This window comes from Bos mutus, chromosome 10, assembly GCF_027580195.1.
Source record: "Bos mutus isolate GX-2022 chromosome 10, NWIPB_WYAK_1.1, whole genome shotgun sequence".
Taxonomy (NCBI): Eukaryota; Metazoa; Chordata; class Mammalia; order Artiodactyla; family Bovidae; genus Bos; species Bos mutus.
In genome coordinates, this window is record NC_091626.1 from 80595130 (window position 1) to 80623027 (window position 27898).

Consider the following 27898-nt stretch of genomic DNA (forward strand, 5'->3'; position numbering starts at 1 on the left):
ATGTATGAAAGAAATGACACTTCAGTGTCTGAATTTGTTTTTCTGGGACTTTCTGCCTCTAGACCAGTGCAGCATTTCCTCCTTGCCTTCTCTACAGTGTTTTATGTCACAATTGTTCTGGGGAATCTCCTTGTTGTGTTTGCAGTGACCTTTGACCCTCATCTACATTCCCCCATGTACTTCCTTTTAGCCAACCTCTCATCTATTGATTTGTGTCTTTCTACCTTAACAGTGCCTAAGATGATCTCTGACCTGTACTCTGGGCACAAAACCATATCCTTCCAGGGGTGTGTCATCCAGATATTTGTCCTTCACACGCTGGGTGGATCTGAGATGGTGCTGCTCACTGCCATGGCCTTTGACCGCTATGTGGCCATATGTAAGCCCCTGCACTACCTGACCATCATGAGCCCACGGGTGTGCCTTTTGCTTCTGTGTGGTGCTTGGGCTATTGGCCTCATTCACTCAGTGGTCCAGTTAGCCTTTGTGATCCATTTGCCTTTCTGTGGTCCTAATGAAATCGACAGCTTTTACTGTGACCTTCCTTGGTTTATCAAACTTGCCTGTGTAGATTCCTACAGAATGGAATTCATGGTCACTGCCAACAGTGGGTTCATATCCATGGGTACTTTCTTCTTGCTGATCATCTCCTATGTTTTCATTCTGGTCACTGTATGGAAACGCTCTTCAGATGGTTTGAGCAAGGCCCTCTCTACTCTGTCAGCGCACATCACTGTGGTGGTTTTGTTCTTTGGACCCTGCATCTTTGTTTACATGTGGCCATTTCCCACAGTGACAGTGGATAAGTTTCTTGCCATTTTAGACTTTTTGATTACACCCATCCTGAATCCTGCCATTTATACATTGAGGAACAAGGACATGAAGACAGCAATGAGGAGACTAGTAACTCATGGGAGCACAGCTTATTTCAAACAACTTCATGAAATACAAGTGGTTATATACAAATTTGGGGCTGTTTTTTCCTGAAGTTACCATTTTATAATATTTAGACTAGACCATTGGTTATGTTGTTACATTGAATCATCATGTTAACTCTCTAGATAAAGATTTGTCAGCCAAATTAAAGCCCCAATAAGTATTTGGACATTTTTGGCAAAGCAATGATTAGACACTTGTGTCTGCTGAAAGTATGGCCTTATGCATCAGACTGCCCATATTCAATTAATCAACTGAATTTTATTAATTCAATAATGTAGAACTAATACCTGCAAATTTTCAGAAAATTATGAAATATATAACTCTCCAATTTAAATGCTGGATATAAATAATTAAATTTATCCTTCCTTCTGAAAGACAAAAATATGTGTCTGGGAGTATTTATGACCTGGGGCAAAAAACAGCGAGTGAGAGATGGAGTAGAGAGAAAATGGATCAGATGCTGTAATAGAGATTGACAGATACGGGGAAGGAAAACAAGAAGGAGAACCTCATAAACAGTATGTTTTATGAGTTTGAATATGTGCATCCCTTGCTTGTTTCATTTCAAATGGACTCAAGTCATCTCCAGTTGACTTAGGACAGGAAAATTTATGTATGTCGGTACTTCACAATCTTTGAAACTGTGACTTAATCCATCGATGAATATTCATCAAACATCAGAATGTGTTGATCTGACTATAGCCTGGATGGTATTATTATTATCCAACAACTACTCTATCCAAATTTTTTGCTGTTTTCCCTAGTAACTCATATAACTCTCAGTTCAGTTCAGTCGCTCAGTCGTGTCCGACTCTTTGTGACCCCATGAATCACAGCACGCCAAGCCTCCCTATCCATCACCAACTCCCGGAGTTCACTCAAACTCACGTCCATTGAGTCGGTGATGCCATCCAGCCATCTCATCCTTTGTTGTCCCCTTTTCCTCCTGCCCCCAATCCCTCCCAGCATCAGCATCTTTTCCATTGAGTCAACTCTTCACATGAGGTGGCCAAAGTACTGGAGTTTCAGCTTTAGCATCAGTCCTTCCAAAGAACACCCAGGGCTGATCTCCTTCAGAATGGACTGGTTGGATCTCCTTGCAGTCCAAGGGACTCTCGAGAGTCTTCTTCAACACCACAGTTCAAACGCATCAATTCTTTGCACTCAGCTTTCTTCACAGTCCAACTCTCTCATCCATACATGACCACTGGAAAAACCATAGCCTTGACTAAATGGACCTTTGTTGGCAAAGAAATGTCTCTGCTTTTCAATATGCTATCTGCTGCTGCTGCTGCTAAGTCACTTTAGTCGTGTCCGACTCTGTGTGACCCCATAGATGACAGCCCACCAGGCTCCCCTGTCCCTGGGATTCTCCAGGCAAGAACACTGGAGTGGGTTGCCATTTCCTCCTCCAAAGCATGAGAGTGAAAAGTGAAAGTGAAGTCACTCAGTCGTGTCCAACTCTTAGCGACTCCATGGACTGCAGCCCACCAGGCTCCTCTGTCCATGGGATTTTCCAGGCAAGAGTACTGGAGTGGGGTGCCATGTCTCAATACATGGGTCTTAAATATGTGTTAGTGTGTATGATCTGTGTAAATTACAAAACCTATTTAATTTATAGCTGGCTTTGACAACTAGAAGACTGAGCCAGGTTCACTGTGAAGCTATGAAAGGACACTATGTCCTGAGTATTTGTGATCACAATTCTTTCAGGATTATGCAATCAGTTTTTATTTCATATTTTTCTGTTTGCAATTATTTTGTAATTTGATTTATATTTTTAGTTGATTTTTTTTAGGTACATTAAGTTAGAAAGTACAATATAAAGCCAAAACTCTGACTGAGGAATTTGCCTTACTTTTGAAAGTAGCAGGAGAATAGAGAAGACTAAAGTTGTAAGCTCAAAAGTTCTGAAAGGCAATAGGAAACCACCTGAACTCTATCAGACTAAAGAGCAAAAGATCTATTAGAATCATAATCCAAATGTGGAAGGGATATATCCAAGAAACAGGAGCAAACCTTAACTGTACCAAGTCTTATAAAAATTACACTGCAGAATCAAATAGGGTAGTACTTGATCAGATTGAAGTGATCACACCTTAACATTTTATGCCTCAGAGAGGAAGGAGTAGATTATTTCTGAAGGAATTTATTATATCAGCACTATATGATCTTTGATATACAATGTGTAAAATATAAAAAAATAATTGTGGAATATGCAAGAAGCAGGGATATGTGATTGATAATTAGTGGGGAATGAGTTAAGAGAAGCAGACCACATAAAACACAATTTGTGAAATCAGAAGAGAGCATAAAATAATTGATATAGTTAAAAGACATTAAGAATTTGAAAAACTGAAAAAAATTACACAGAGGAACAGAATATCTAAGAAAGAACCAAGTGATTTTAGAATCGAAAAGGAAATGTGCAATATTATGAATTTAAGAAGACAAAAACAGATTGGACACAGCAGAAGGAAAAAATCAGTAGATTCAAGACAAATTAATAGATATTATCCATAATACAAAGATATAAAAGAATATAAGAATAAATTTTATAAAAGAGTAAAAATAGCAGAATGCATGTGCATATATACATACACATACGAAAATAGCAGTTATTTTACTTAAGGGTTTATTCCTGAGATTGTCTATTGGAAATTTACAAAATACAAAGGATCATGTCATTTTTAGAAAAGAATATGAAATTGGTAGTATATCTAGATCCATAGATTTCATATAAATGGATGTAAACATATAACATTTTGAGGAAGATTTCTGAAGAAAAGTTTTGTTTAATGTAGTAATAAATTATTCACAAGCTTTGAACACACTCTAGTTCTTACAGGCTATTTGAACACTTCAGTGAATTAAGTGGATAATTTATTCCAAAGCTACATTTTTTGACCTACCTAATGATGAACTACCTAACCCATTTATGACTAGGAAGGAAAAAAGCAAAATCTCCAAAAGTTGTTGATATAGCCATCTTTGTATTTAATGGGCTTCCCTGATAACTCAGCTGTTAAAGAATCCACCTGCAATGTGGAAGACCTGGGATCAATCCCTGGTTTGGGAAGATGCCCTGGAGAAGGGAAAGTCTAACCCACTCCAGTATTCTGACCTGGAGAATTCCACGGACTGTATAGTCCATTGGGTTACAAAGAGTTAGACACGACTAAGTGAATTTCACTTCACTTCACTTGTATTTAAGATATATCTTTTAAAGATATTAAAAAAAAAGTGTACTGTTTCACAAATGACTAAAACATAATGTTAAGAGAAAAAAAACTCTCCAGATTAGGATTATGATTCAATTTCCTTTCTGAGTATGATTAAAAATATTTAATGATTACTTATATATATATGTTTATAGAATGTTAATAGAATGTTATCTAATTGGTAGACTAATTTATCATTTTATAAAGATAAATATAGCAATATAATGCACTAACTTATTAAAGAAAATTTTGGAGAAGGCCTATGTGAAATGCTCTTTAAGAAATGCATAGAATAATAGAAAATTTCTTGATATGGTGGTCAGCATTGAAGTAATACTAAGAATCATAATAATTAACATTAAAATTCTTACTAATTTCAAGTAATTCTTGAGAACAATCAAAATCACACTTATAAAGACTGGCCACATTTCCCAAACAGGAACTCATTTTTGCAATTCTAGAATACTAAAGAATTGATACAAAACTTTCTTCAAGAGATATACATGATTTCTATATGTGAATTAGGAAACTCTTCCCAGTCTTAAATAACAGGATAGGTGTGGCTAATTTAGGGTGCTCACAGAAGACATTCTGATAATTTGAGATGATGAAATACCAACAGAAATCCACAGTCTGTCATCATAGCCACTTAATGGCATTTCTAATCTCTTTGTTTCTTAAAGTATAAATGACTGGATTTAGTAGTGGTGTGATGATCGCATAAAATACAGCAAAGAACTTGCCCACCCAAGTGGTGCTGAGTGGAAAAAGAGAGATGAAGATACAAGGCCAAAGAATAAAATGACCACTGTGCTGTGGGCAGTGCAAGTGGAGAGAGCCTTGTATGCCCTGCACCTGGATTGATGGCAGACAGTAAGCAGAATATAAAAGTAAGAGATCAGCAGTAGAATGAAGCAGATGGTGGCCAGTACCCCGCTGTCAGCATGAATCAACATTTCTAAGACATAAGTGTCCAAGAAAGCTAGCTTGATCACCAATCGAATATCACAGAAAATACTATCCAATTCTCTGGATCCACAGAAAGGAAATTATATAGTTAGTAGGCTTATTGAATGCACAAAGCCAGTGATCTATGATGTCATCACTAGCCGAATGCACATTTGTGTGTTCATGATACTAGAGTAATGGAGTGGCTTGCAGATGGCCACATAAAGGTCATAGGCCATGGACACAAGCAGCACCATTTTGCCCCATCAAAAAAAATGTCCCCCCAAAAATCTGAGACACGCATGCTCTAAGGGAGATGGTCTTGTTTGCCTTGAGAAAGTCTGAGGTCAGTTGAGGCGTGGTTACTGATGAAAGGCATACGTAAATGAATGAAAGATTGACTAATATGAAGTACATAGGGGAGTAGAGATGAAGGTCAGCAATAATTAGAGCACAATGAAGATGTTGCCTAATATGGTGATTAAATAAAGTGAGTAAAATATCATTAGGAGGAAGGCCTATAGCTCCCATAAATCACACAGCCCAAGGAAATTAAATCCGGACACTACAGACTGGTTCAGTTCAGTCCAGTTCAATTGCTCAGTCGTGTCCGATTCTTTGTGACCCCATGAACCACAGACTTTTTACTTCTTACTTTTACTTCAGTTTATTCTAATTTTTTCTGAATAAAAGACATAAAAATATATTTTCTGAATCAAGCAGGTTTCTTATTTATTGCTGATGGAAGCATTTACTTATATAGTCACTTTGGAAAAAAATTGTCCTTTTCTTGTAAAGCTCAATATTCATACATCCTGCTGCTGCTGCTGCTAAGTCGCTTCAGTCGTGTCCGACTCTGTGCGACCCTGTAGACGGCAGCCTACCAGGCTCCTCCATCCTGGGGATTCTACAGGCAAGAACGCTGGAGTGGGTTGCCATTTCCTTCTCCAATGCATGAAAGTGAAAAGTGAAAGTGAAGTTGCTCAGTCGTGTCTGACTCTTAGCAACCCCATGGACTGCAGCCAACCAGGCTCCTCCATCCATGGAAGTTTCCAGGCAAGAGTACTGGAGTGGGGTGCCATTGCCTTCTCCGCTTGTACATGCTATGGTCCAGCAATTTCAGTCTCATTTGCATGCTTGAGATAAATTCTTACAACTGTATATATGGAAATATTTATAATTATACATATAAACATGACAGTGGAATATTATTCTGAAATAAAACATAAAATACAACTATATAAAATGACAGAGATGTATCTTTTTGAGACATAGTAATGAATAAAAAAGAGGTCATCATAATGTTTATAAAGTGAACAGCAATAGAAAATGGTGTATTTTATAGGGACTTCTATGTATAAACTATGTATTTAAAATGATGTAAGTAACTCCAGCTGTGGGGAAGTAAGGATCAGGATGAGTATGCACACATTATCAGCTATATGATATTATGAGCTATTTAGGTCTTGTATTAGTCATGTTTTTATAGCTATAGTTTTGTTGTAAATAAGCAAACAAATTCAAAATAGACATTGAGAAATTTGTGAATGTGCTATGAATTAAGAATTATGATCAATTCAATGCTGTGGTCCTGGGGTTTTACGTGAATATAATCTCCCTGTTGTTTGTAATTGAAGCTATTGATGACACTGATTTCGTTAAAAGAAAATTAGAAAGTAATAGATGTAGGGGGGGGCTTTTAATTTTTTCCAGTGTGGTAAACAGGAATTTATTGAATATTTTCTTACTATGATCTGTGATCACTTTTGAGCACTTCAGTGAAAGAGAAATAGATTGTAGGTGGTGTATGATCTATCAAAGAATAAAAGTTTATGCCTACTTTTTCACCTAACAGCTTAATAGGTTGTAAATATTATTTTAGTTAAATTACAAAAGGCAAAGTATTACTGCTAAGGTAATTATATAAAAACTATATTAATAATATTGTTAAAATTAATTATATGAAATAGGTATGTAATTTTTAACTCTACCCTAAGTAGCAGAAGTAAGCCTAAAGATTCTAAGAGTATAGCTGAAAATCAAATGAGTTAGAGCAGAACTCACACAAAAAAATCAAATGTTAGGACAATTAAAAATTAAGATAAATGGGACAATTTATTTTCTTTGAGCTGCTAATTTCAGGTTATGGGAAAACTAAACCTTTCTCTTCCTTTGTCACTCTCTCTCTGAATACCTCTCATATACTAGAAATTTTCACCCATATTGTCTAATCTTCACAATAACCAAATAAAATAAAATAAGTGAAATATTTATTACTATTCTGAGTTTGGCTCCCAGTGTAACCTGTTAGAGTCTCAGAGCTTGGAAACAGCATGACTGGAGTGCAATCCCGATGCTCTCTGATGCCAGTCCTGCATCTGTGCTGTCATTCTGCGTCTCCGGTTCAGTTCCAAGAGCAAAATCTCATTTCCAGGGTAACTCTTGACTATTTCAGGCTTTGAGAGATTTCTGTCCATAATCTCTATCAGGTTCCTTCCTGAGTTAAATTAATAACTATCACTTTTCTCAATATTTGGAAATTTCTGTTAATTACAGTTACATATCTGTACCTAGAACATAGTTTTCCTTAAGTCAAGAAAACTGTAGACCCTGATGACTGTGGATCTGTGAGGACCTGAATATTACCTCAAAGAGGGCACCTACATAGCTATGAGACTGTGTACTCATTTTGATTATATAGAGAGTCCAGAAGGTCCACCAATACCTTGGAAAAGAAATCTTTGCTATTTCTAAAAGTTATGGAACAATTCCAAACCTTTCTAATTAGTGTGCATGGAAATATGGCATTAAAACATTGTCTTCAAAATGATAAGAAAGGGAACTAAGGGAGAAGTTAAGAAATTTAGTGTGCAGAGTGCATCTCTTCACCAGAAAGGCACCATATTTGACCACACTTCTTCCCGAGAATAAAACATTGTCCATATTCTAAATAGACTCTGAAATAGAATCATTTTGCATCAAAACAAAGAATCCACTTTCTGCTGTGACCAGCGTTCATGGGGGAGTGTGAGGCATATATTTAGTATAGAGAAAGGCCTCTGGAGTAGGAAATTTTTCAAGCTACTCATGCTATGTTCTTTTGAGACCACTTCGTTCTGATCTCTTTGAATTAAGAATATCATCTGGAAAGTGTGTCTTTTGTCAAGATAAGAGTAAGAACTGGTGAGGACAATAATAAAAGTTCTAATGAAGAATAGAGAGACATTTTAAAGTGTCAAAAGTTTCTTTGATTATTTGAGCAATGATCATGATTAAAAAATGAGTACAAGGCAATATTGGGGCTTCCCAAGCGGCTCAGCAGTAAAGAATCTCCTGCCAATGCAGGAGACGCAAGAGATACGGGTATGACCCATGGATGGAGAAGATCCCTAGTATAGGAAATGACAACCAACTCTAGCACTCTTGCAGGCAAAATCTTTTAGACAGAGGAACCTGGCAAGCTACGGTCCGTGGGGTCACAAAGAGTTGGACATAACTCAGCACTCTCATACCCAAAGGGCAATATAAACAATATTATTCAAAATAACAAAACAGTAAGGGAAGTTTACCTCTTATTTTCATTTATACAATATTATATGATTTAATCTTATGGACAAGAATCCAACACTTTAGTGGTCTGAGAAGGAAATATGATAGTGTGTCTCTATCTGCCCATTGCTGTAACTTTTTTTTTTTATCAGAAAAATAAAATTGTTCACATATTGGTGGTTATGGTTTCAGTTTGTTTTCTATGCAGTTATATACTAACATGTGCACTTTTAAATATATGAAAGAATCTTTTTCTTTGAAAAATATTCAGTGTTAAAGGATATTTTAAATTCCAGTTACTCTAAAATAATATGCTTAAATATATTTCATTAATGTATATGGTTGTTTTTAGAGAAATTAAGAGAAAATTTATGTAACTACACATTTTTAATGTTCTTTTCACACTTTGAGAATGAGTGGTTAGGGTTTGGAAAGCAGACAGGAAAAGAATGAAGTAGAAGAGCGGGATTATTACACTTGACATTAACTATGTGGATAGCGTCAGTGATGTCAATCCACCACTGGTCAACTTGGCTGATGGTCACCCATAGGAGAGTCCTCTGTCTTGACACACAGTTTAGAAACATCTGTACGTTAAACTTTAGCTGACTGTGTTTAGGAATTGAAGCCAGAGATAACTCTTTAAACCATTTACTTAGGTTCCATTGTATGAATATCTCAAACATTGGGAATACAAACATTTAATGATGATAGCTACATTACAATAACCTTGAATATGGGGTTGGGTGGAGAAGGAAATGGTGACCCATTTCAGTGTTCTGGCCTAGAGAATCCCAGGGACAGGGGAGCCTGGTGGGCTGCTGTCTATGGGGTCACACAGAGTCGGACACGACTGTAGCAACTTAGCAGCAGCAGCATGGAGTTGGGAGAGGGCAGAGTCAAATACCTTTATCTCAGCTCCACATCAGCTCATCAAGAAAGGGTGGCTACAAGGCAGCATATCTACAGGATGACTTTCCATTCATTTTCTTCCCTTCTTGTTGTTAGAGAGCTTTTGCTAAACAGACATTTCACTATTTCTCAGGGATTGGGGACTCTGGACGGATCCCCAGGGTTTATCTAAACTTTATGGGTACTTCCTCTCTATCTAGTATATCTATTCATGCGTTTTAGGGAGTAAATGAATCTTGTGTTTCAGGAGACACAATAATCTTGTCTCTTAGGAGACAACAATTGGAGGAGGTGGACATTCTATTCCATTAATCAAGGTGTTGATATTGTTATTCTTATACTCCTGTGACTTCTAGGACTTGGGGCTTTTAAAGAAATCAAATGGGACAACCAATGAAAGAGTAATCTAAAGAAACCTCTAGGCCAATTAAAACAGCTTTGAATAAGGACAAAGATTTGGAAGATAGTTTGGTAGAGCTTTACAAAACTAATGATCATATTGCCTTATGATAAAGTAATAGTACTGCTGGGCATTTACCAAACTGAGATAAAAATTCTGTCTATACAAAACCTGCATGTGAACATTTGTGGCAGCTTTATCCATAATTACAAAAACTAGAGCCATCCAAGATGTCCTTCAATCTGTTAATGGTTAAATAAAGTGTGGTACACTGGTACAATGGAATATTATTTGGCAATAAAAAGAAATAATCTATCATGCCATAAAAAGATATACAGGATCCTTAAGTGTCTATTGCTACACAAAGGAAGCCAATCTGAAAAGTCTATGTGCTGTGCGATTCCACCTGTATGAAATGCAAAATTATGGATACAGTGTTAGGTGGTTAGGTGGTTGTCAGGGGTTCATGGGTTAAGGGGAATGAATGAATAAGTTACACCCAGGAGATTTTAGTACAGTGAAATTATTTTTTATGATACTGTAATTTGAAATATATTTTCTAAGACATTTGCTGTGTCTTCTTGGATGCTTGAATGGAATGACAGCCTAGCAACAAGCTTGAGAGCTCGTAAGCTTGTGAGCTTCTGTTTGTTTCTAAAACTGTTATCCAGTTAAAGGAACTAGGGATCTTTCGAGAAATGGCTATTGTAAGAATAGGAAATAAAGATACAAGATAAGCCAGGAGCATCTTTTGGTCCCAGAAAATAAGGAAATGCTCAAACATACATATACTCACAAAATTTGATGCAGGTATACATCAAAGAGGCTTAAGAGCCTCATGAAAATAAAACGCCCAATAGCAGTTTTAGATTATAATCCAAATTATAAATACTCATGATTTCATACTGATGTAAATGATTGAATAAATTAGTACATGGGGTAGAATAGTAATCACCCATGCAGGAGAATTAGAGATAAATTATGAAGCACACTACCCTAATCAAGGGGAACATAGCTACTCGTTCCTTAAGTATGGGCTGAGTGTAGTGACTTTCCTCAAAATACAGTGTGGATAGTAGGGAAAGTAAATCTACAATTAGGCAACCTGAGACACGTTTCACTCAGGTGATCAAGATCAACATCAACAGACATAAATCATGGTGATGGTACAGACACTTGATGGGAGGTGTCAAAATGGCAGATCTCTTGTGGTGTGCTTCCCCTGAACCCATAACTCTGGTGTAATCATGAGAAAAATGTCAAATACATTTCAGTGGGGTGATACCCTTCCTACTTTGCAGTTGCTCAAAAAGTTAAACAGAATTACCATAAAACTCATCAATTCTGCTCCTAGTCTATAACCCCAAATAATTACAACCAAGTATTAAAACAAAATCTTGTATGTGAATATTACAGAACAGACTCTTGAGAGTCCCTTGGACTGCAAGGAGATCCAACCAGTCCATTCTGAAGGAGATCAGCCCTGGATGTTCTTTGGAAGGAATGATGCTAAAGCTGAAACTCCAGTACTTTGGCCACCTCATGCGAAGAGTTGACTCATTGGAAAAGACTCTGATGCTGGGAGGGCTTGGGGGCAAGAGGAGAAGGGGACGACAGAGGATGAGATGGCTGGATGGCATCACTGACTCGATGGACGTGAGTTTCAGTGAACTCCGGGAGTTGGTGATGGACAGGGAGGCCTGGCGTGCTGCGATTCATGGGGTTGCAAAGAGTAGGACACGACTGAGTGACTGATCTGACCTGATCTGATCTGATTGACAATGACTTAAGGTGGAAACATTCTAAGTATTAATCTGCTGATGAATGGATGTATTAATCCATAACGAACAATAATATTCAGCCAAAAAAAGGATTGATGTACTGATACACATTTCAGTATGGATGAAAATATTTTGGAACTAGATAGAAGTGATGATTCCACAATATAATGAATGCCTAAATGCCATCGGTTTGTGGCTTTCAAATGATTGATTTTACCTTATGTTAATTTTACCTTGATAAGATAAAAGTGAAGTGAAGTGAACTTGTTCAGTTGTGTCTGACTCTTTGTGACCCCATGAACTGTAGCCTGGCAGGCTCCTCTGTCCATGGGATTTTCCAGGCAAGAATACTGGAGTTGGTTGCCATTTCCTTCTCCATATATAAAATGCAACGCTAAAAAGATAAATGAGTAAATATTATTTTCCACCACCTTTTTTTAAGCTCATTTTTTTTTAATCATGCTAAGCTAATGTGTACTTATGTAAAAAAGAATGCTATTGTTCCAACACAAAGTTTTTGCTTATTTCTCTCTAGGCTAGATGTTATGCAGAAATTAGTCTAAATTTTTGTAAAATGAAAATAATAGCAGTTTAACAAAAATTAATTTTTTAAAACAATCTGTTGAAATGGAGCTCTTATAATAATGTTAAATGATATAAGAATTGTGATATTTGGTCTTCTGTGTGTACACATTACTTTTCTGAGCAGCGTTATAGAGTTAGATATTCAGTAAGTCTAGATTTAGTTCATGAATAAAGAATACACAGGGCTGAATGCCAACACACACATTCTGTCCCTTTCCTACTATTAACTGGTAAATTACAATCTTATTTCTTCATCTAATGGGGAAGAATATTGTATTTCCATCTCACCATTTTGTTGGAAATAATAAATGAGGTAGTAGAGGTATAATACTCAGAAAAACAAAAAGCTTAATAGACATAAGAGCTCTTTTTTTTTAATATGTTATAACATTGATCTAAAAAAGAAGCAGCATTAGTATAGGGATTAAATTCCTGATTCAGAATATTATTTCATTTGAATATTAGTTTTGACTTTAGCATACTGACCTTTGCCAGCATATTTAATTTCTATTTTTTTAGATATTATTATGGCTAAAATGTGTTTGGTAATTATATAAATGAGGTAAAAGCAGGTATAGGGTTTCTGGGAATATTCCATGAATATGCTTACAGTGGAATAGTAAATAATTTTTACTAATGAGTGTCTTAATAAGCATTCATTTTGCACTGGTATTGGTCTGAAGTGAAGAAGTGAAGTGGTCGCTCAGTCATGTCTGACTCTTTGCGACCCCATGGACTGTAACCCACCAGGCTCCTCCATCCATGAGATTCTCAAGCAAGAATATTGGAGTGGGTTGCCATTTCCTTCTCCAGGTATTGGTCTAAGTGATATTTAATTTATCAATAGATATTCAAATGTTAGGAGATGCTGAGTTTCCTTGAAGATACTGTTGTCATAATTTATTAACCATAGCTTCCTTTGTTTCCCATTTACTTTTTCAATCAAACTTCTAATATTTTTTATTCTCTTAATGCTATGGGAATTCAAGGTAGAGATCTCATAATTAACAGCCTGGAAATTCAGGTCACTGAGTCATCAAAGGGTCATCCAAAGCTGTTGTTAAAGCTGGAGTAACTATAAGGAGAACTCACCACAGAGATCAAAGACGGAAACAGTTCTTAAAAGATTCTATTATAGTGAAAATATTGTTTCTTGGGATTTGTTTTTTGGGGAGGTCAGGTAAGTGGAGAAAGTATAATTTAAGTGAATAACCTGTTAAAATTACCAGCTCTTTCCCCTATATGGGCAAAATATAGCAACTCTACTACAACATTACAAAACTTCTCCCCATGTACCACCTTACCTCCAGCTCTTTCTTATCTCTGTTTTTCAATTCAATATGCATTTGTTGAACCTTGTCGAATACACAAGTGCCAGTCTTTCCAAGGGTAAATTCAAGTTGTCATTTCAGGTTGTGTACAGCTCTTCATACACCTAAATTGTATTTTAATTCACAGGGAAATTTTTGGACATGGATTATATTTCACTAAGTACTAGAAAGGACCTTGGGAATTGATTTTGATGTGAATCATCTTTTACCTGTTGTTCATTGAAATTTCTAGAATGACAATTGATTTTTAAATATTCTACTAGCATTAGTTTTCTTTGAGAATAATATAAAAAAATTAGTGTGTTTAATGAGAAACTATTATTGTCAATTTTCGAGACATATGTATATGCACATCCACAGCCATCCAAACCCTTGTCTTCTCTCCTAAATCCACAAAACTTCATCTGGTCAGGATTTATGTTTAAGACATAGTTCCTGCTCTTAAGAAGCTCATACTCCTAGCAGTGGAGACAGAGCAACTGTGGTTAGTCACTCAGTTGTTCCTGACTCTTTGCGACCCCATGGACTGAAGCCCACCAGGCTCCTCTGTCCATGGGGATTCTCCAGGCAAGAACACTGGAGTGGGTAGCCTATATCTTCTCCAGGGGAACTTCCCAACCTACGAATGAGCAGAGGTCTCCTGCCTTGCAGGCAGATTCTTTACCAGCTGAGCTACCCGAGAAGCCCACAGAGCGACTAGCCAACTGTAAATTATAACATCATGAAAAAGAATATGAGACTCTCACTAGTAAGATGTGGTAGCAAAATGGAGGAATATCTCAGGAAGACTGGAGGAGAGAGGGGGACATTGTTGAGTAAAAATGGACAGAATTTCTACAACAAAAAGTAATCAGCCACATGAAAAAGTAAAGCTATAGTGCAGAACAAAAATATGGGTAACCTTGATATTAAGGACAGAACAAGTGTCCTTGTAGTTCAGGTTGTGAGGCAGAGAGGTGAGATACGGGGCTGGGAAAATGAATTGTAGACAGTCCCATTATGTGCCCTGCTGAGACGTTGTGAATACAGAAGTTACTGAGAGTTTGTAAGCAGTGAGCAGGCAAAAAAGACTCAGGAACCATTCCCTAGAACGCTGTTCCAATTGCTGCTTCCCTTTTAGCTGTCATGGTATTCCTTCTTGCTTGCTTCTATTCGCTCCTGTTTTTTTTCCTGTTTGTTCTTGTCTTTTCTGTCTCCTCTTTTTTCTTTCCTTTTCCTTTCATCTTCTTCCTTATTAGTATCAATCAGCTAAACAATAGATATGCTTTAAAGAAACTAGAGACTGTGACTCAGCAACGCTGTCTCCGCTCTCGCAGAGTGTTCCAGAAGGCCTACACCCCCAAGCCCCCACCCCCCACACACCCCCCACCCCACACCCCCACCCCACACACCCCCACCCCCCCCCACACCCCGCAGGGCTTGTGGCCCGAGTCCCAGGCGGCTGCAGAGCACGGCTCACTCAGGAACGCACGTGGTGTCACACGACGGGACAATCGGACGGCGGACTGCTTTCGTCGTCGTCGGTTTGTTGTTTTCTCTTCCAAAAAAAAAATAAAGTCAAGATTTAACGGCTGATTGGCAGGTGAAAGGGAATGAGAAAGGACTTCAAGACAGGTCAAACTCGAGGCAGAAGCCTGCTTTCTAAGAAGCTTTTCATGCTGCGGATAGGTCCAATGTCGTTCTGGTGTTTGCGCCGCGCAATGAAAGAGGTCAGTCTGGACGTGTCGAGGACGCCCGCGCCTTTGCCGTGGCCGTGGCCTGCCTGCAGCCACCGCTCCTGGAGGGCCGCGATGCAAGGGGCGTTTGGCGTGGTCCTCATGCAGTAGGAAGCACACGAAGTCCTTGGCCCTCTGGCTCACTCCTTGGGAAGCTGAAGTCCAGGCGGCAAATGTTGAGGCAGGTCTCTTCCACATTGTCGTCCAGGAAGGGGGACACGCCGCTGAGAAGCACGTAGGCCAGCACGCCCACGCTCCATGTGTCTGAGGTCAGGGAGACCGGGTTCCCCAGGATGATCTTGGGGGCCGTGAACTCGGGGTTCCCCAGCAATGGGTGGATGTAGTAGGTTGTGTTGAGTTGGACGGCATCTCCAACTCAGCTGAGTTTCTTTACTCAGCTATTAAAAATAATGCATTTGAATTAGTTCTAATATGGTGGATGAAACTGGAGCCCATTATACAGAGTGAAGTAAGTCAGAAAGAAAAATACCAATACAGTATATTAACACATATTATGGAATTTAGAAAGATAGTTATTATGACCCTATATGCGAGACAGCAAAAGAGGCACAAATGTAAAGAACAGACTGTTGGACTCTGTGGGAAAAGGTGAGAATGGGATGATTTGAGAAAATAGCATTGAAACATGTTTAAAAAAAAAAAAAAAACTAGCAGTAGACTGTCACAAATAGGTTTTAATTTGGTCATTAATTTCTTATAGAGAACATTTTCTGTTAAGGAGCTATTGTGATTTTTTTACGAGTAAGCAGTCATTTACACACTTGTAAAATTAATTTTTAATTGTTTGACTAAATAGTACTACCATCACTACAGTCTGAATTTGAAGGGTTGTATATTTATCTGAGGCTCTTATTCTGTGTTTTATCAATAAATTTTATTTTTAAGTCATAAGCTAATATCAGGTTGTTTTAGACCATTTAAATAATACAGAAATATAGGCCTTAGAAAATAAAAGCCATATGTAGTCCTATTTTTGAGGATTCACTATTGGTAATATTTAATGTGCAGTCTTAGAATATTTTTTCGAGCACAAACATATTTTCATAAAAATAATTTTTTGCTGTTGGAGGTTCTCACTTTAATTCAGTATTTGGATGGTTGTTTCCAGGTACTTAAATAAATATAATAAACTGACATCAACATTATACCAATTTAAGACATAGTACTGGTCATCATGTTACAATTTTTGCAGGAATCAATACCAACTATGAATATGAATACACAGATATCTTTAATACTTTTGACTTTGCACATAGGTGATGATAATATTATTACTCATAAGAACAGGACCTCAATTTTCATGTAACATCAAATTTAACTAGATTAGTTCCTGAATAGCTATGGGTGGAAAGCTCTTTTTCTAGGACTGCACAAGCCTCAACAAATGATGATTAATATAGGCTTTTTCAGATAGTTTACAATGTTATTATGCAGTAACAACCTTAATGCAAGTGGCTTATAACAAGTTTTTATTTTTTCAGAAAAATTGAGGTATAATTGTCACAAATATTGTGTATATTTAAGGTGTACAACTTGATGCTTTGATTTAGGTCTATTATACATATGTATATCAAATAATTTTTGTTATATGTCTATATTATATATGACAAATAATTACCAATAATTATCAAATAACTACCACAATCAAGCTAATGAATGTATCCACCACTTGGCACAATTACCATTGTTTTGTGCGTGAAAACACTGCAGGTTTACCTCTCAGCAAATTTCAATATAAAGCACAACTTGCTTGTGCATTAGGTCTCCAGAACATATTCACCTTGATATGTGAAATTTTGTCTCTTTTGACCAACATCTCCCCATTTCACCCTCCCCTCAGACCCCAAAAGCCACAATTTCACCCTTTGCTTCCATGAATTTGACTCTTTTAGATGTCTCATATGTGATGCGATGCAGTGTTTTGCTTTCTATGACTGGCTTATTACACTTTTTTCCGCGTTTAATCACCTTGTTGCAAATGGCGGATTTTTTTTTTTTTTTAGAATGAATTGTATTTTGGTATGTGTGTGTTGTGTTGTGTTTGTGTGTGTGTATCACATTTGCTTTAACTGTTCATTCATCACCAGAAATTTTGTTTGTTTCCATAATTTGGTTAATGTGAGTAATGCTGCAATGAACATGGGATTGTCATTATTGCTTCAAGATACTGATTCCATTTCCTTTGCATATATAAGAAGTGAAATTGTTACATGAAAGGATAGTTCCTAATTTTAATGCTTTGAGAACCTCAATACTTTTTATAAAATGGAAGGCGTAGTATTATTTTTATGTACTTTCTTGTGTCCCCTAAGTTGAAAATCTTTCCATATCTGTATGTATAGAGAACTATTTATTTAATTTTTATAGCTTCATAATATTGGAAATTCTTTTTCATTTTCATCTGTCTCTTTTTCTCTTTCTTTTTTCCCTGTCAGTTGGTGAAACAGAAAACTGTGAGTCTCCTCATCACTGCTGCTGCTAAGGCTAGGCGTCTATCAATAACGTTCGTTGGTCACCTGTATGTGTTGTTATTGTTCCTCCTTGTCAGTGCCTGTGCACGTGTCTCCACTTTTTCAAGTTTAATCTCCTTGTGCAGTTACTATATTGACCTTTGCATCAAATATAATCTTTCATTTGACTAATGCCAATATATTGCCTTTCCTACTGAACTATAACAAATGAAGAATGTATTATTAATGGATTTTTAATGTTTAGAAAGTTTAGAAAGAGAAAGGAAAAAAAATGATCACCTAGTTTTCCTAATACTAATACAAAAATTAATCAGTATTTTTTTAAACTGAATTTTCTTTGGGTCTTTGAAACACTTTAATTTATTTTTTACATTTGGAAACAAAGTGAATATACATTGTTTTGTATACCAGACAATGTATATTTTAAAATCTACATATTGCATGATCAAAGCCTTAGACAGAAGCTTGATTATAGCTCCTTTGAAATGTCACACTCACTGCAATTAATTCTGATGATTGTCCCATTCATTCTCTCTTGCTCAGTCCAATTCTATTTTTTTGGTTATTGGCTATAAAATCCTCCATCCACTGCCCCTGTATCAGGGCCTCCTGGCAGCACCCCTGCAGTGTTTCCTTCTGTCTGTAAGACCCACTTCACATCCATTACCCTCATAATGTCCTTCCTGACTGGCCTGGCTGCCTGCATGTCTGTTCTTGGCTATAACAGTTTCAAGGGGCTCCAACCGGCTTATGCTACTTTCTCTCTGAGGCAGTGCAGAGTTGTGCCCACAGGAGAGCCCAGGCGTGGTGTGGAGTGCCAAGAGAGCATGGTTGTTAGTGGTGTGGGGCCTGGAGGAAAGCTTAGCGGTGGCAGTGCAAGTGGGGGATTCCTGGTATTCAATTCAAATGTGGAAAAAGCATCACTAATTTGGTTTGTTTAAAGTTGTTTAGAATATCATATATGAATAAATAGCTTATATATTAGATTGAATTTTGTAAAATTGATATTTGACCAAATATGAACTGAAAGAACAATTTCTTATGACTCAAACTGATAAATGCATATAAGCCTGGACTTGAACAATTTACTGATAAGAACTTAGGATAAACATTTTTCTATTTTTCCCTAGACTTTGTAGGAAAATGGGTTTCCTATATATTCTTCTTGTAGATTTCTCATTTATTAAACATGGATATAAGATTCCATCCTGTCTGGCCTGTTTCTCCTCCTGAGCTCAATCATTCACCTTCCTCACTGGCTTTTGTATCTCAGGGTCTTTATACATGGCATTCCAAAGTCTGGACTACTGTATTACTCTTCGAAAATAACTCATATTTAGCAGAGTCTGAGTAAGTATGATGGTGATGTGTCATATTGTTCTCATAGCCCTCTGTTCTTTTCCTTGAAATCAGTTGTCAGAGATGTATCTGTATTTAAATTCATTTAATCTATGTATCTACCTGTATCTACCCATCTAGATCTAGTCCATTTTCTCTCAAAGTCAGAATTACTGTTTAACCTCAGAACTTAACACTGAACTTGGAATATAGTGGATACTCATTAATAATATCAGTTACACTCATTAGCTGCATTAGTTGAAGAAACAAATTAATGCATTATATTTTCAGAATATATTCATGGCTGTTCGTGAAGATTTCTGATTTAAAACTATATTTGATAAAAGCTTAAATCAGTTTCTTTAAATAAAAATGTTTGATAAATGCTTTGGTTATGTTTTGTTTCTAGTCTTTAGGTATCGCCAGACCAAGCCAATGTATGAAGCAAATGACTCTTCTGTGTCTGAATTTGTTTTCCTAGGACTTTCTGCCTCTAGACCAGTGCAGCATTTCCTCCTTGCCTTCTCTACAGTGTTTTATGTAACAATTGTTCTGGGAATCTCCTTGTTGTGTTTGCAGTGACCTTTGACCCTCATCTACATTCCCCCATGTACTTCCTTTTAGCCAACCTCTCATTTATTGATTTTTGTTTTTCTACCTTAACAGTTCCTAAGATGATTTCTGACCTGTATTTTGGGCACAAAACCATATCCTTCCAGGGGTGTATCATCCAGATATTTGTCCTTCACACGCTGGGTGGATCTGAGATAGTACTGCTCACTGCCATGGCCTTTGACCGTTATGTGGCCATATGTAAGCCCCTGCACTACCTGACCATCATGAGCCCACAGGTGTGCCTTTTGCTTCTGTGTGGTGCTTGGGCTATTGGCCTCATTCACTCAGTGGTCCAGTTAGCCTTTGTGATCCATTTGCCTTTCTGTAGTCCTAATGAAATCGACAGCTTTTACTGTGACCTTCCTTGGTTTATCAAACTTGCGTGCATAGATTCCTACAGAATGGAATTCATGGTCACTGCCATCAGTGGGTTCATATCCATGGGCACTTTCTTCTTGTTGATCATCTCCTATGTTTTCATCCTGGTCACTGTATGGAAACGCTCTTCAGGTGGTTTGCACAAGGCCGTCTCTACTCTGTCAGCGCACATCACTGTGGTGGTTTTGTTCTTTGGACCCTGCATCTTTGTTTACATGTGGCCATTTCCCACAGTGCCAGTGGATAAATTTCTTGCCATTTTAGATTTTTTGGTTACACCCATCCTGAATCCTGCCATTTACACACTGAGGAACAAAGACATGAAGATGGCAATGAGGAGACTGAGTAGTCAGCTTCTGATTTGGAGGAAGGTCTCCTAAGTAACTCATGGAAGCCCAAGTTACTTCAAATAATTTCATGTAATAAAAATGCTTAAATTAATATACAAAATTTGGGGATTTTTTTTCCCTAAAGTCACCATTTTATAACATTTAGACTAGACCATTTATTATGAGGTTACATTGAACTCTTTGGGTAACAAGTTGTTTGATTGCCAGATTAATCCCAGGAATTGCTTGGTGGAAATTTTTGAAAACGTGTCAGTTATACACTTTGAATCTGCCGAGTGTATGGCCTTATACATCACCCTGCTTGGATTCAATTAATCAATTTAATTCAGTTAATTGAATTAACTTATAACTAATATTGTCAAAAGCCTGAAAGAGTTGTGAAATATCTAACTGGCCTTTGATTTAAAGCTAGGATGTGAAAAAAATCATATTTTTTCTGAAAGACAGAAAAATGTGTGAGGGAGGATTTAAAACCTGAAGAAACAAAACAGGGTAATAGAAGTGGAATGGACAGAAGATGGATAAGGTAGCATAATAAAGGGAGACTAACAGATGGCAGAACAAAAGCATTTGGGAGAGCCACATAATATATTTCATGAGCTTGGCCTCTGGCTACTAATCTCACCCTAGTTAGTTAGTTAGTTCAGTCTCTCAGTCGTGTCCAGACTCAAGTCATCTACAGTTGGCTTCGGACAGGGAAATTTATGAATATGTTGTTATTTCACAATTTTCTGAAATTATGACTTAATCCATCAATGAATATTCCTCCAACATTGAAACATGTTGGTCTGACCATAGCCTGTTATTAGCTAACAGCCATTCTGTCCAAATCACTATTTTTCTCTAGTAACTTATCTTATATAACTCTTTTGTGTCAAAACATGGGTCTCAGTTATGTGTTATTGTGTATAACCTGTATAAATAACAAAACTAATTTAATTTATAGTTTACTTTGATAACTAGAAGACTGAACCAAATTTCCTGCATAGCTGTGAAAGGACCCTATGTTTGAGTATTGTGATCCAAGATTCATTTAAGATTATCAATCAGTTGTACATTTTATATCTTTCCTGTTCACAATTATTTCATTGCTTTTATTTGTATTTTTAATGGATTCTTGTTAGGTACATTCATTAAAAAGAACAGTGTAAAGCCAGATTTCTCTTTGGGTAATTTTCCATACTTCTTGAAAGTAGCAGGAGAAGGAAGAAGACTAAAGTCTAAAGTTCTAAGCATAAAAGTTCTGAAGGGCAAAACTGAATCACCTGAATTCTTTCAGACTGAGGAGAAAAAGATCTAGTAGAATCATCATCCAAACTTGGAAGGGATATATCCAAGGAACAGGAGCAAACCTGAGCTGTACTAAGTCTTAAAATTTACAATCCAGATTCAAATAGGCTTTAGTACTTGACTGGATTGAAGTGATCACGCCTTAATCTTTTATGCCTCCAAGAAGAGAGAGTAGATAGTTTGTGGAGGAATAGTGACTCAGATGGAAAAGATTCCACCTGCAATGCAGGAAACCTGGGATCGAGAAGATCCTGTGAAGAAGGAAATGGCAACCCACTCCAGTGTCCTTTTGTGGAGAATTTTGTGGACAGAGGAACCTGGTGAGCTTCAGTCCATGGGATCGCAAAGGGTCAGATATGATTGGGTGACTAACACACACACATATCATGCCAGAGCTAAATATTCTTTTATACACAGTATTTAAAATAGAAAAAAATATGATATATAAGTAGCAGGGATATGTAAATGATAATTAAGAGGAAAATAATAGAAGTAGACTATGGATGGCTCAATTGTTAGCAAAGAGTATTACTCGTATAATCTAAAGCGACATGAAAAAGTTGAAAAACTGAAAAAATTTTCACAGAGAAGCAATCTAAGAAAGAACCAAAGGATGTTTTGAAATAAAATTAAATCTGTGCAGCTATAAATTTAAGGGGACTTGATTTAAAAACAGACTGGACACAGCAGAAGAAAGGCTCAGTGGATTCAAAGATAAGTTCACTATATATTATCCAAACTGAGTAAAGAGAGACTAAAAGAACAAAAAAAAGTCAGAATACATACGCATATGCAAGTAGCAATTCTTTTATTTAAGGGTTTATTCTTGAGACTTTCTATTGGGAATGTTACAAAATGCACAGAACCATGTCATCTTTTGCTTCCCTGGAGGCTCAGATGGTAAAGAATCTGTCTGGAATGCAAGAGACCTGGATTCAATCCCTGGGTCGGGAAGATGCCCTGAAGAAGGGAATGGCAACCCACTCCAGTATTCTTTCCTGGAGAATTCCATGGAGACAGGAGCCTGGCAGGCCTTGGGGTCACAGAGTTGGACACGACTGAGTGACTAGCATACATGTCATCTTAAAAAAATAATATAAATTTGAGATGTATCTAGATCCATGGATTCAGATAAATGAATGTAAACTTGTTTAATTTTTTTTGAGGAAGATTTCTGAAGAAAAGTTTTCTTTTGTTATATGTAGTAATGAGTAACTTGCAAATTTTGTATATAATCTAATTTTTACAGGCTATTTGAACACTGCAATGAATTAAATGGATAGTTTATTACAAAACTAATTTTTTTTACCTACCTATACGATGAACTGACTAACCAATTTATGAATTGGAAGGAAAAAAGCAAAATCTCTAAAGGTTGTCAATATAGCCATCTTTGTATTTCATATACATCATTTAAAGACAATTATGGTGTTTCACAAATAAAACATGATGTTGAGGGAACAAAGCTCTATCCAGATTATGATTATGATTCAACTTTCTGAATATGATTGGGAATGCTTAGTGATTACTTTTATAGATATGCCTATAGAAGGTAATTGATGACTATTGTTTTGTAAAAGTAAAAAGAGCAATATAATGCAGTAACTTATTAAAGAAAATGTTAGAGAAAGTCTATGTGAAATGTTCTGCTAAAAGAAATGCATAGGATAATAGAAAACTTCCTGATATAGTAGTCAGTGTTGAAGTAATAGAATAGTAATATAAAATATTAACATTCTTACTAATTTCAAGTCATTCTTGAGAACAATCAAAATCATACTTTTAAAGACTGGCCAAATGTCCCAAACAGGAACTCATTTTAACAATTCTAGAATCCTAAAGAACTGACACAAAATTTTCATCAAGACATACACATGATTTCCATATGTGAATAGGGAAACTCTTCCCAGTCTTCAGTAACAGGGTAGGTGTGGCCAATTTAGTGTGCTCACAGTAGACATTCTGATAATTTGAAATGATGAAATACCAACAGAAATCTAAGTCATCATAGCCGCTTAATGGCATTTCTAATCTCTTTATTTCTTAAAGTATAAATGACTGGATTTAGTAGTGGTGTGATGATCCCATAAAATACAGCAAGGAACTTGTCCACCCAAGTGATGCTGAGTGGACATAGGTAGATGAAGATGCAAGGCCCGAAGAATAACATGACCACTGTGATGTGGGCAGTGCAGGTGGAGAGCGCCTTGGATGCCCCACCCTTTGATTGGTGACAGACAGTAAGTAGAATATAAGAGTAAGAGATCAGCAACAGAATGAAGCAAACGGTTGCAAGTACCCCACTGTTAGCATTTGTCAACACTTCTAGAATATAAGTGTCCATGCAGACTAACTTGATCACCAATGGAATATCACAGAAAAAGCTATCCAATTTTCTGGGCCCACAGAAGGGTAGTTGTGTAATTATAGCTAGTTGGCTTATTGAATGCACAAAGCCAATGATCCATGATGTCGTCACTAGTTGAATGCACATTTTTGTATTCATGATGCTGGAGTAATGGAGTGGTTTGCAGATGGCCACATAACGGTCATAGGCCATTATCACTAGGAGCACCATCTCACCCCCTCCAAAAAAATGTCCAAAAAACATCTGACACATGCAACCTCTAAAGGAGATGGTCTTATTTTCTTTCAGAAAGTCTGTGATCAGTTTAGGGGTGGTTACTGAGGAAAAGCATAGGTCAGAGAATGACAGATTAGCCAATAGGAAGTACATAGGGGAGTGGAGGTGAAGGTCAGCAATAACTAGGAGCACAATGAAGACATTGCCTAAAATGGTGATCAAGTAAAGTGAAGAAAATGCCACTAGGAGGAAGGCCTGGAGGTCCCATGAGTCGCACAGCCCAAGAAAAATAAATTCAGATACCACAGACTGGTTTGCTTCTTCCATTCTGTTCCGTGTCTTCTAAATTTATCTGAAGAAAAGATGTAAAAATAGATTTTCTAAATAGTCTGTGCATCAAGTGTGTTTTTTATGTGCTACTAATGCAAGCGAGTACTTACATAATCACTGTAAAAAGCAATTGGACTTCTCTTTTAATGCTCAATATACATATATTTCACAGCAATTTCACTCCCATTTGTATGCTCAATGTAAATTCTTGTATCTGTATACAAGGAAAATTTACAGCAATGCCTATAAACATAGTGATAGAATCTTAACAAAATACAGCTATATAAAATGACATGAATGTGTGTTAGTAAAATATAGTAATAAAGAAATAAAAAGCCTCACATAGATCCTCTCAGCATAAATTTTATAAGATGAAGAGCACTACAAAAATAACAGTATATTTTGCAGGAACTTGTATAAATAATAAAACTATGTCCCAAAATGTAACCTCAATTGTGGGAAGCCAAGATTCTGCGTGAGGATGAACACATAAGCAGTTGTCCATTATTATCATCTGTTTAGGGCTTGGACTGGGAATGTTTCATAGGTATAGGTAAGGTAAGTCACTTCAGTCGTGTCCGACTCTGTGCAACCCCATAGACGGAAGCCCACCAGGCTCCCCCATCCCTGGGATTCTCCAGGCAAGAACACTGGAGTGGGTTGCCATTTCCTTCTCCAATGCATGAAAGTGAAAAGTGAAAGTGAAGTCGCTCAGTCGTATCTGACTCTTTGCGACCCCATGGACTGCAGCCCACTAGGCTCCTCTGCCCATGGGATTTTCCAGGCAAGAGTACTGGAGTGGGGTGCCATTGAGTTTTATTATTATATAAACAAGCAAACAAACTCAAAATGGACATGGAAAAATTAGGAGAATATACTGTGAATCAAGAATGATGATCTATTCAATACAGCAGACCTGAGTTAAATAGTGGTTTCAAAAAAATGGTATTTGCATTTGTTAATTGAAGTATAGTTGACTTATATTAAATGACTTAAATTCTGCCATCTACAGCAACATGGATGGACCTATAAAGTATTAGTTAGTGAAATGCCAGAGAAAGACCGGTACTGTTTGATATCACTCATATGTGGAACCTAAAAAATAATACAAAAAGTGACATTTTATTAATATCTTGAAGCTGTGTGGTAAAAAGATATTTATTATACATAAATTTGAAAAACTCAATATTTAACACATTATTGAAGAGTAATAATAATTTAAATCAATGGATCCAGTAAAAAAGAGATATTAATACTAGTTTTGATAAAATGAACAAAATTTTTTTACCAAGAAGAGCAGATAAGCTAATCAACGATAATGTGGAAGAATACATGTTGCATGCATAAGGAGTAAATCACAAGCATCAGGAAGAAATGTATTCTGTTCATGAAATTCAAAGCTACATAGCCTGTAATTGAGATAAGAAGATACGTGCTTCCCAAACTGTATGAAGTTGCATTACTGCTCTTGGCACTCATTGCTTCTGATTTTGCTTTCCTTTAGTCTTGGTTTACTTTCCCTGTTTTCTGTAATTGAAGTTGTTGTTGATTATATGTTTGTTGTTTAAATCAACACAGTTATCACGTACTAGGGATGAAAATAAGAACAGAATTAGAAAACACTAGATGTAGAAGGGATTTTTAATTTTTTCTGATAAGGTAAACAGGAATTTATTGAATGCTTTCTTACTGTGAACTGTAATCACTTTTGAGCACTTCAGTGAAAAAAAAGTGGATTGCAGTCATTCGAGATTACACTAAAGAAGTAAAAGGTTATGCCTACTTTCTCACCTAATTTCTGTAAATGTTGTTAATATTATTTTAGTTGAATTACAAAAGATAAAGTATCACTGGTAAATTAATTATGAAAAATGAAAGTGAAAGTTGCTCAGTCATGTCTGACTCTTTGTGACCCCAAGGGCTATTCCAGTCCATGGAATTCTCCGGGCCAGAATACTGGAGTGGGTAGCCTTTCCCTTCTCCAGGGGAACTTCCCAACCCAGGGATTAAACCCAGGTCTCCCACATTGCAGGTGGATTCTTTACCAGCTGAGCTACTATATTTAATTTTCAAGCACATACTACATGGGAGAAGTAAATCTAAAGATGTTAAGAGTACAGTTGTAAAATCAAATGAGTTAAAGCAAGACACAAAAAAGAATCAAAAGTTAGGATAATTAAAGTAAAAAAGAAAGGAGACAATTCTCATTTTTTTAAGCTGCTATTTTTAGTATCATACATAAATTAAGTCTCTCTACTTTGTATCTCCCTGTCTCTCTCTGACTAGCTCCCCTGTGCTATAAATTTTCACCTTCATTATCTAAAGTAATCTTCACAATAAGCCCATGAAAGACATCTTATTCTGAGTTTGACCATCAGTGTAACCTGTTAGAGTCTCAGAGCTGAGAAAGAGCATAACTGGAGTGCAATCCCAGTGCTCTCTGATGCCAGTCCTTCCTTTGTGCTGTCATTCTGTGTATCTTTCTGTTCAGTTTCAAGAGTGTAATTCCATTTACATGGTAACTATTGACTGTTACAAACTTTAAGAGATTTCTCTTTGTGTTCTTTGTCATTTTTCTTCCTGAGCTAAATTAATAGCAATCACTTTTCTCAATATTCAGAAATTTCTGTTAATTACAGTTACATACCTGTGTCTAGAACACAGTTTCCCTTAATTCAGGGAAACTGTAGACACCAATGATTATGGCTCTGTGAGGACATGAATGCATCCTCAAAAAGGGAGCTGTAAGGCTGTATAGAAGGTACTCCTTTTGATGCTGAAGGGAGTCCAGAAGTCCCAGCATGTAACTGGGAGAAGAAATCCATGATATTATTGGAAGGTATACAGCAATTCCAAACCATCCTAATTAGCACATATGGAAATATGATATGAAACATCCTCTTAAATGTGATAAAGGAAGGGAACTAAGGGAGAAATTAAGATATTTACAGAGCATATAGACTATATCCTTACCAGAGAGACACCATATTTGACTACCTTTTTTTCCCAAGAATAAAGCATTGTTTATATTCTAAACTAGAATCTGAAAAAAAATCATTACTTCCTCAAAACAGAATCTGCTTTCTGTTGTGATCAGCATTCATGCGGGACTGTGAGACATATATTTAGTGAAGAAAGTG

At 36.7% G+C, this 27898-nt stretch overlaps 3 protein-coding genes and 1 pseudogene across 3 annotated transcripts; 2 read left to right on the forward strand and 2 right to left on the reverse strand.

The window, feature by feature from the left end:
* Nucleotides 1-10225, forward strand: LOC102275193 (olfactory receptor 4F6). The gene is made up of 2 exons (XM_005908861.2): nucleotides 1-902; nucleotides 10153-10225. Exons 1-2 carry the CDS (start codon nucleotides 1-3, stop codon nucleotides 10223-10225), a joined length of 975 nt encoding a protein of 324 aa, XP_005908923.2.
* LOC102275486 (olfactory receptor 4K15-like) lies at nucleotides 4800-7330 on the reverse strand (annotated as a pseudogene).
* Nucleotides 10226-19646: 9421 nt separating the features above from the next.
* Nucleotides 19647-20584, forward strand: LOC102275771 (olfactory receptor 4F6). The gene is given in 2 exon segments (XM_014482608.2): nucleotides 19647-19761; nucleotides 19764-20584. Coding segments are annotated over 2 exon segments (936 nt in total).
* Nucleotides 20585-23849: 3265 nt separating this feature from the next.
* On the reverse strand, nucleotides 23850-24755 carry LOC102269233 (olfactory receptor 4K3). The gene has a single exon (XM_005908845.3). The coding sequence runs from the start codon at nucleotides 24753-24755 to the stop codon at nucleotides 23850-23852; it is 906 nt and encodes a 301-aa protein (XP_005908907.3).
* Between the last annotated feature and the right edge of the window lie 3143 nt (nucleotides 24756-27898).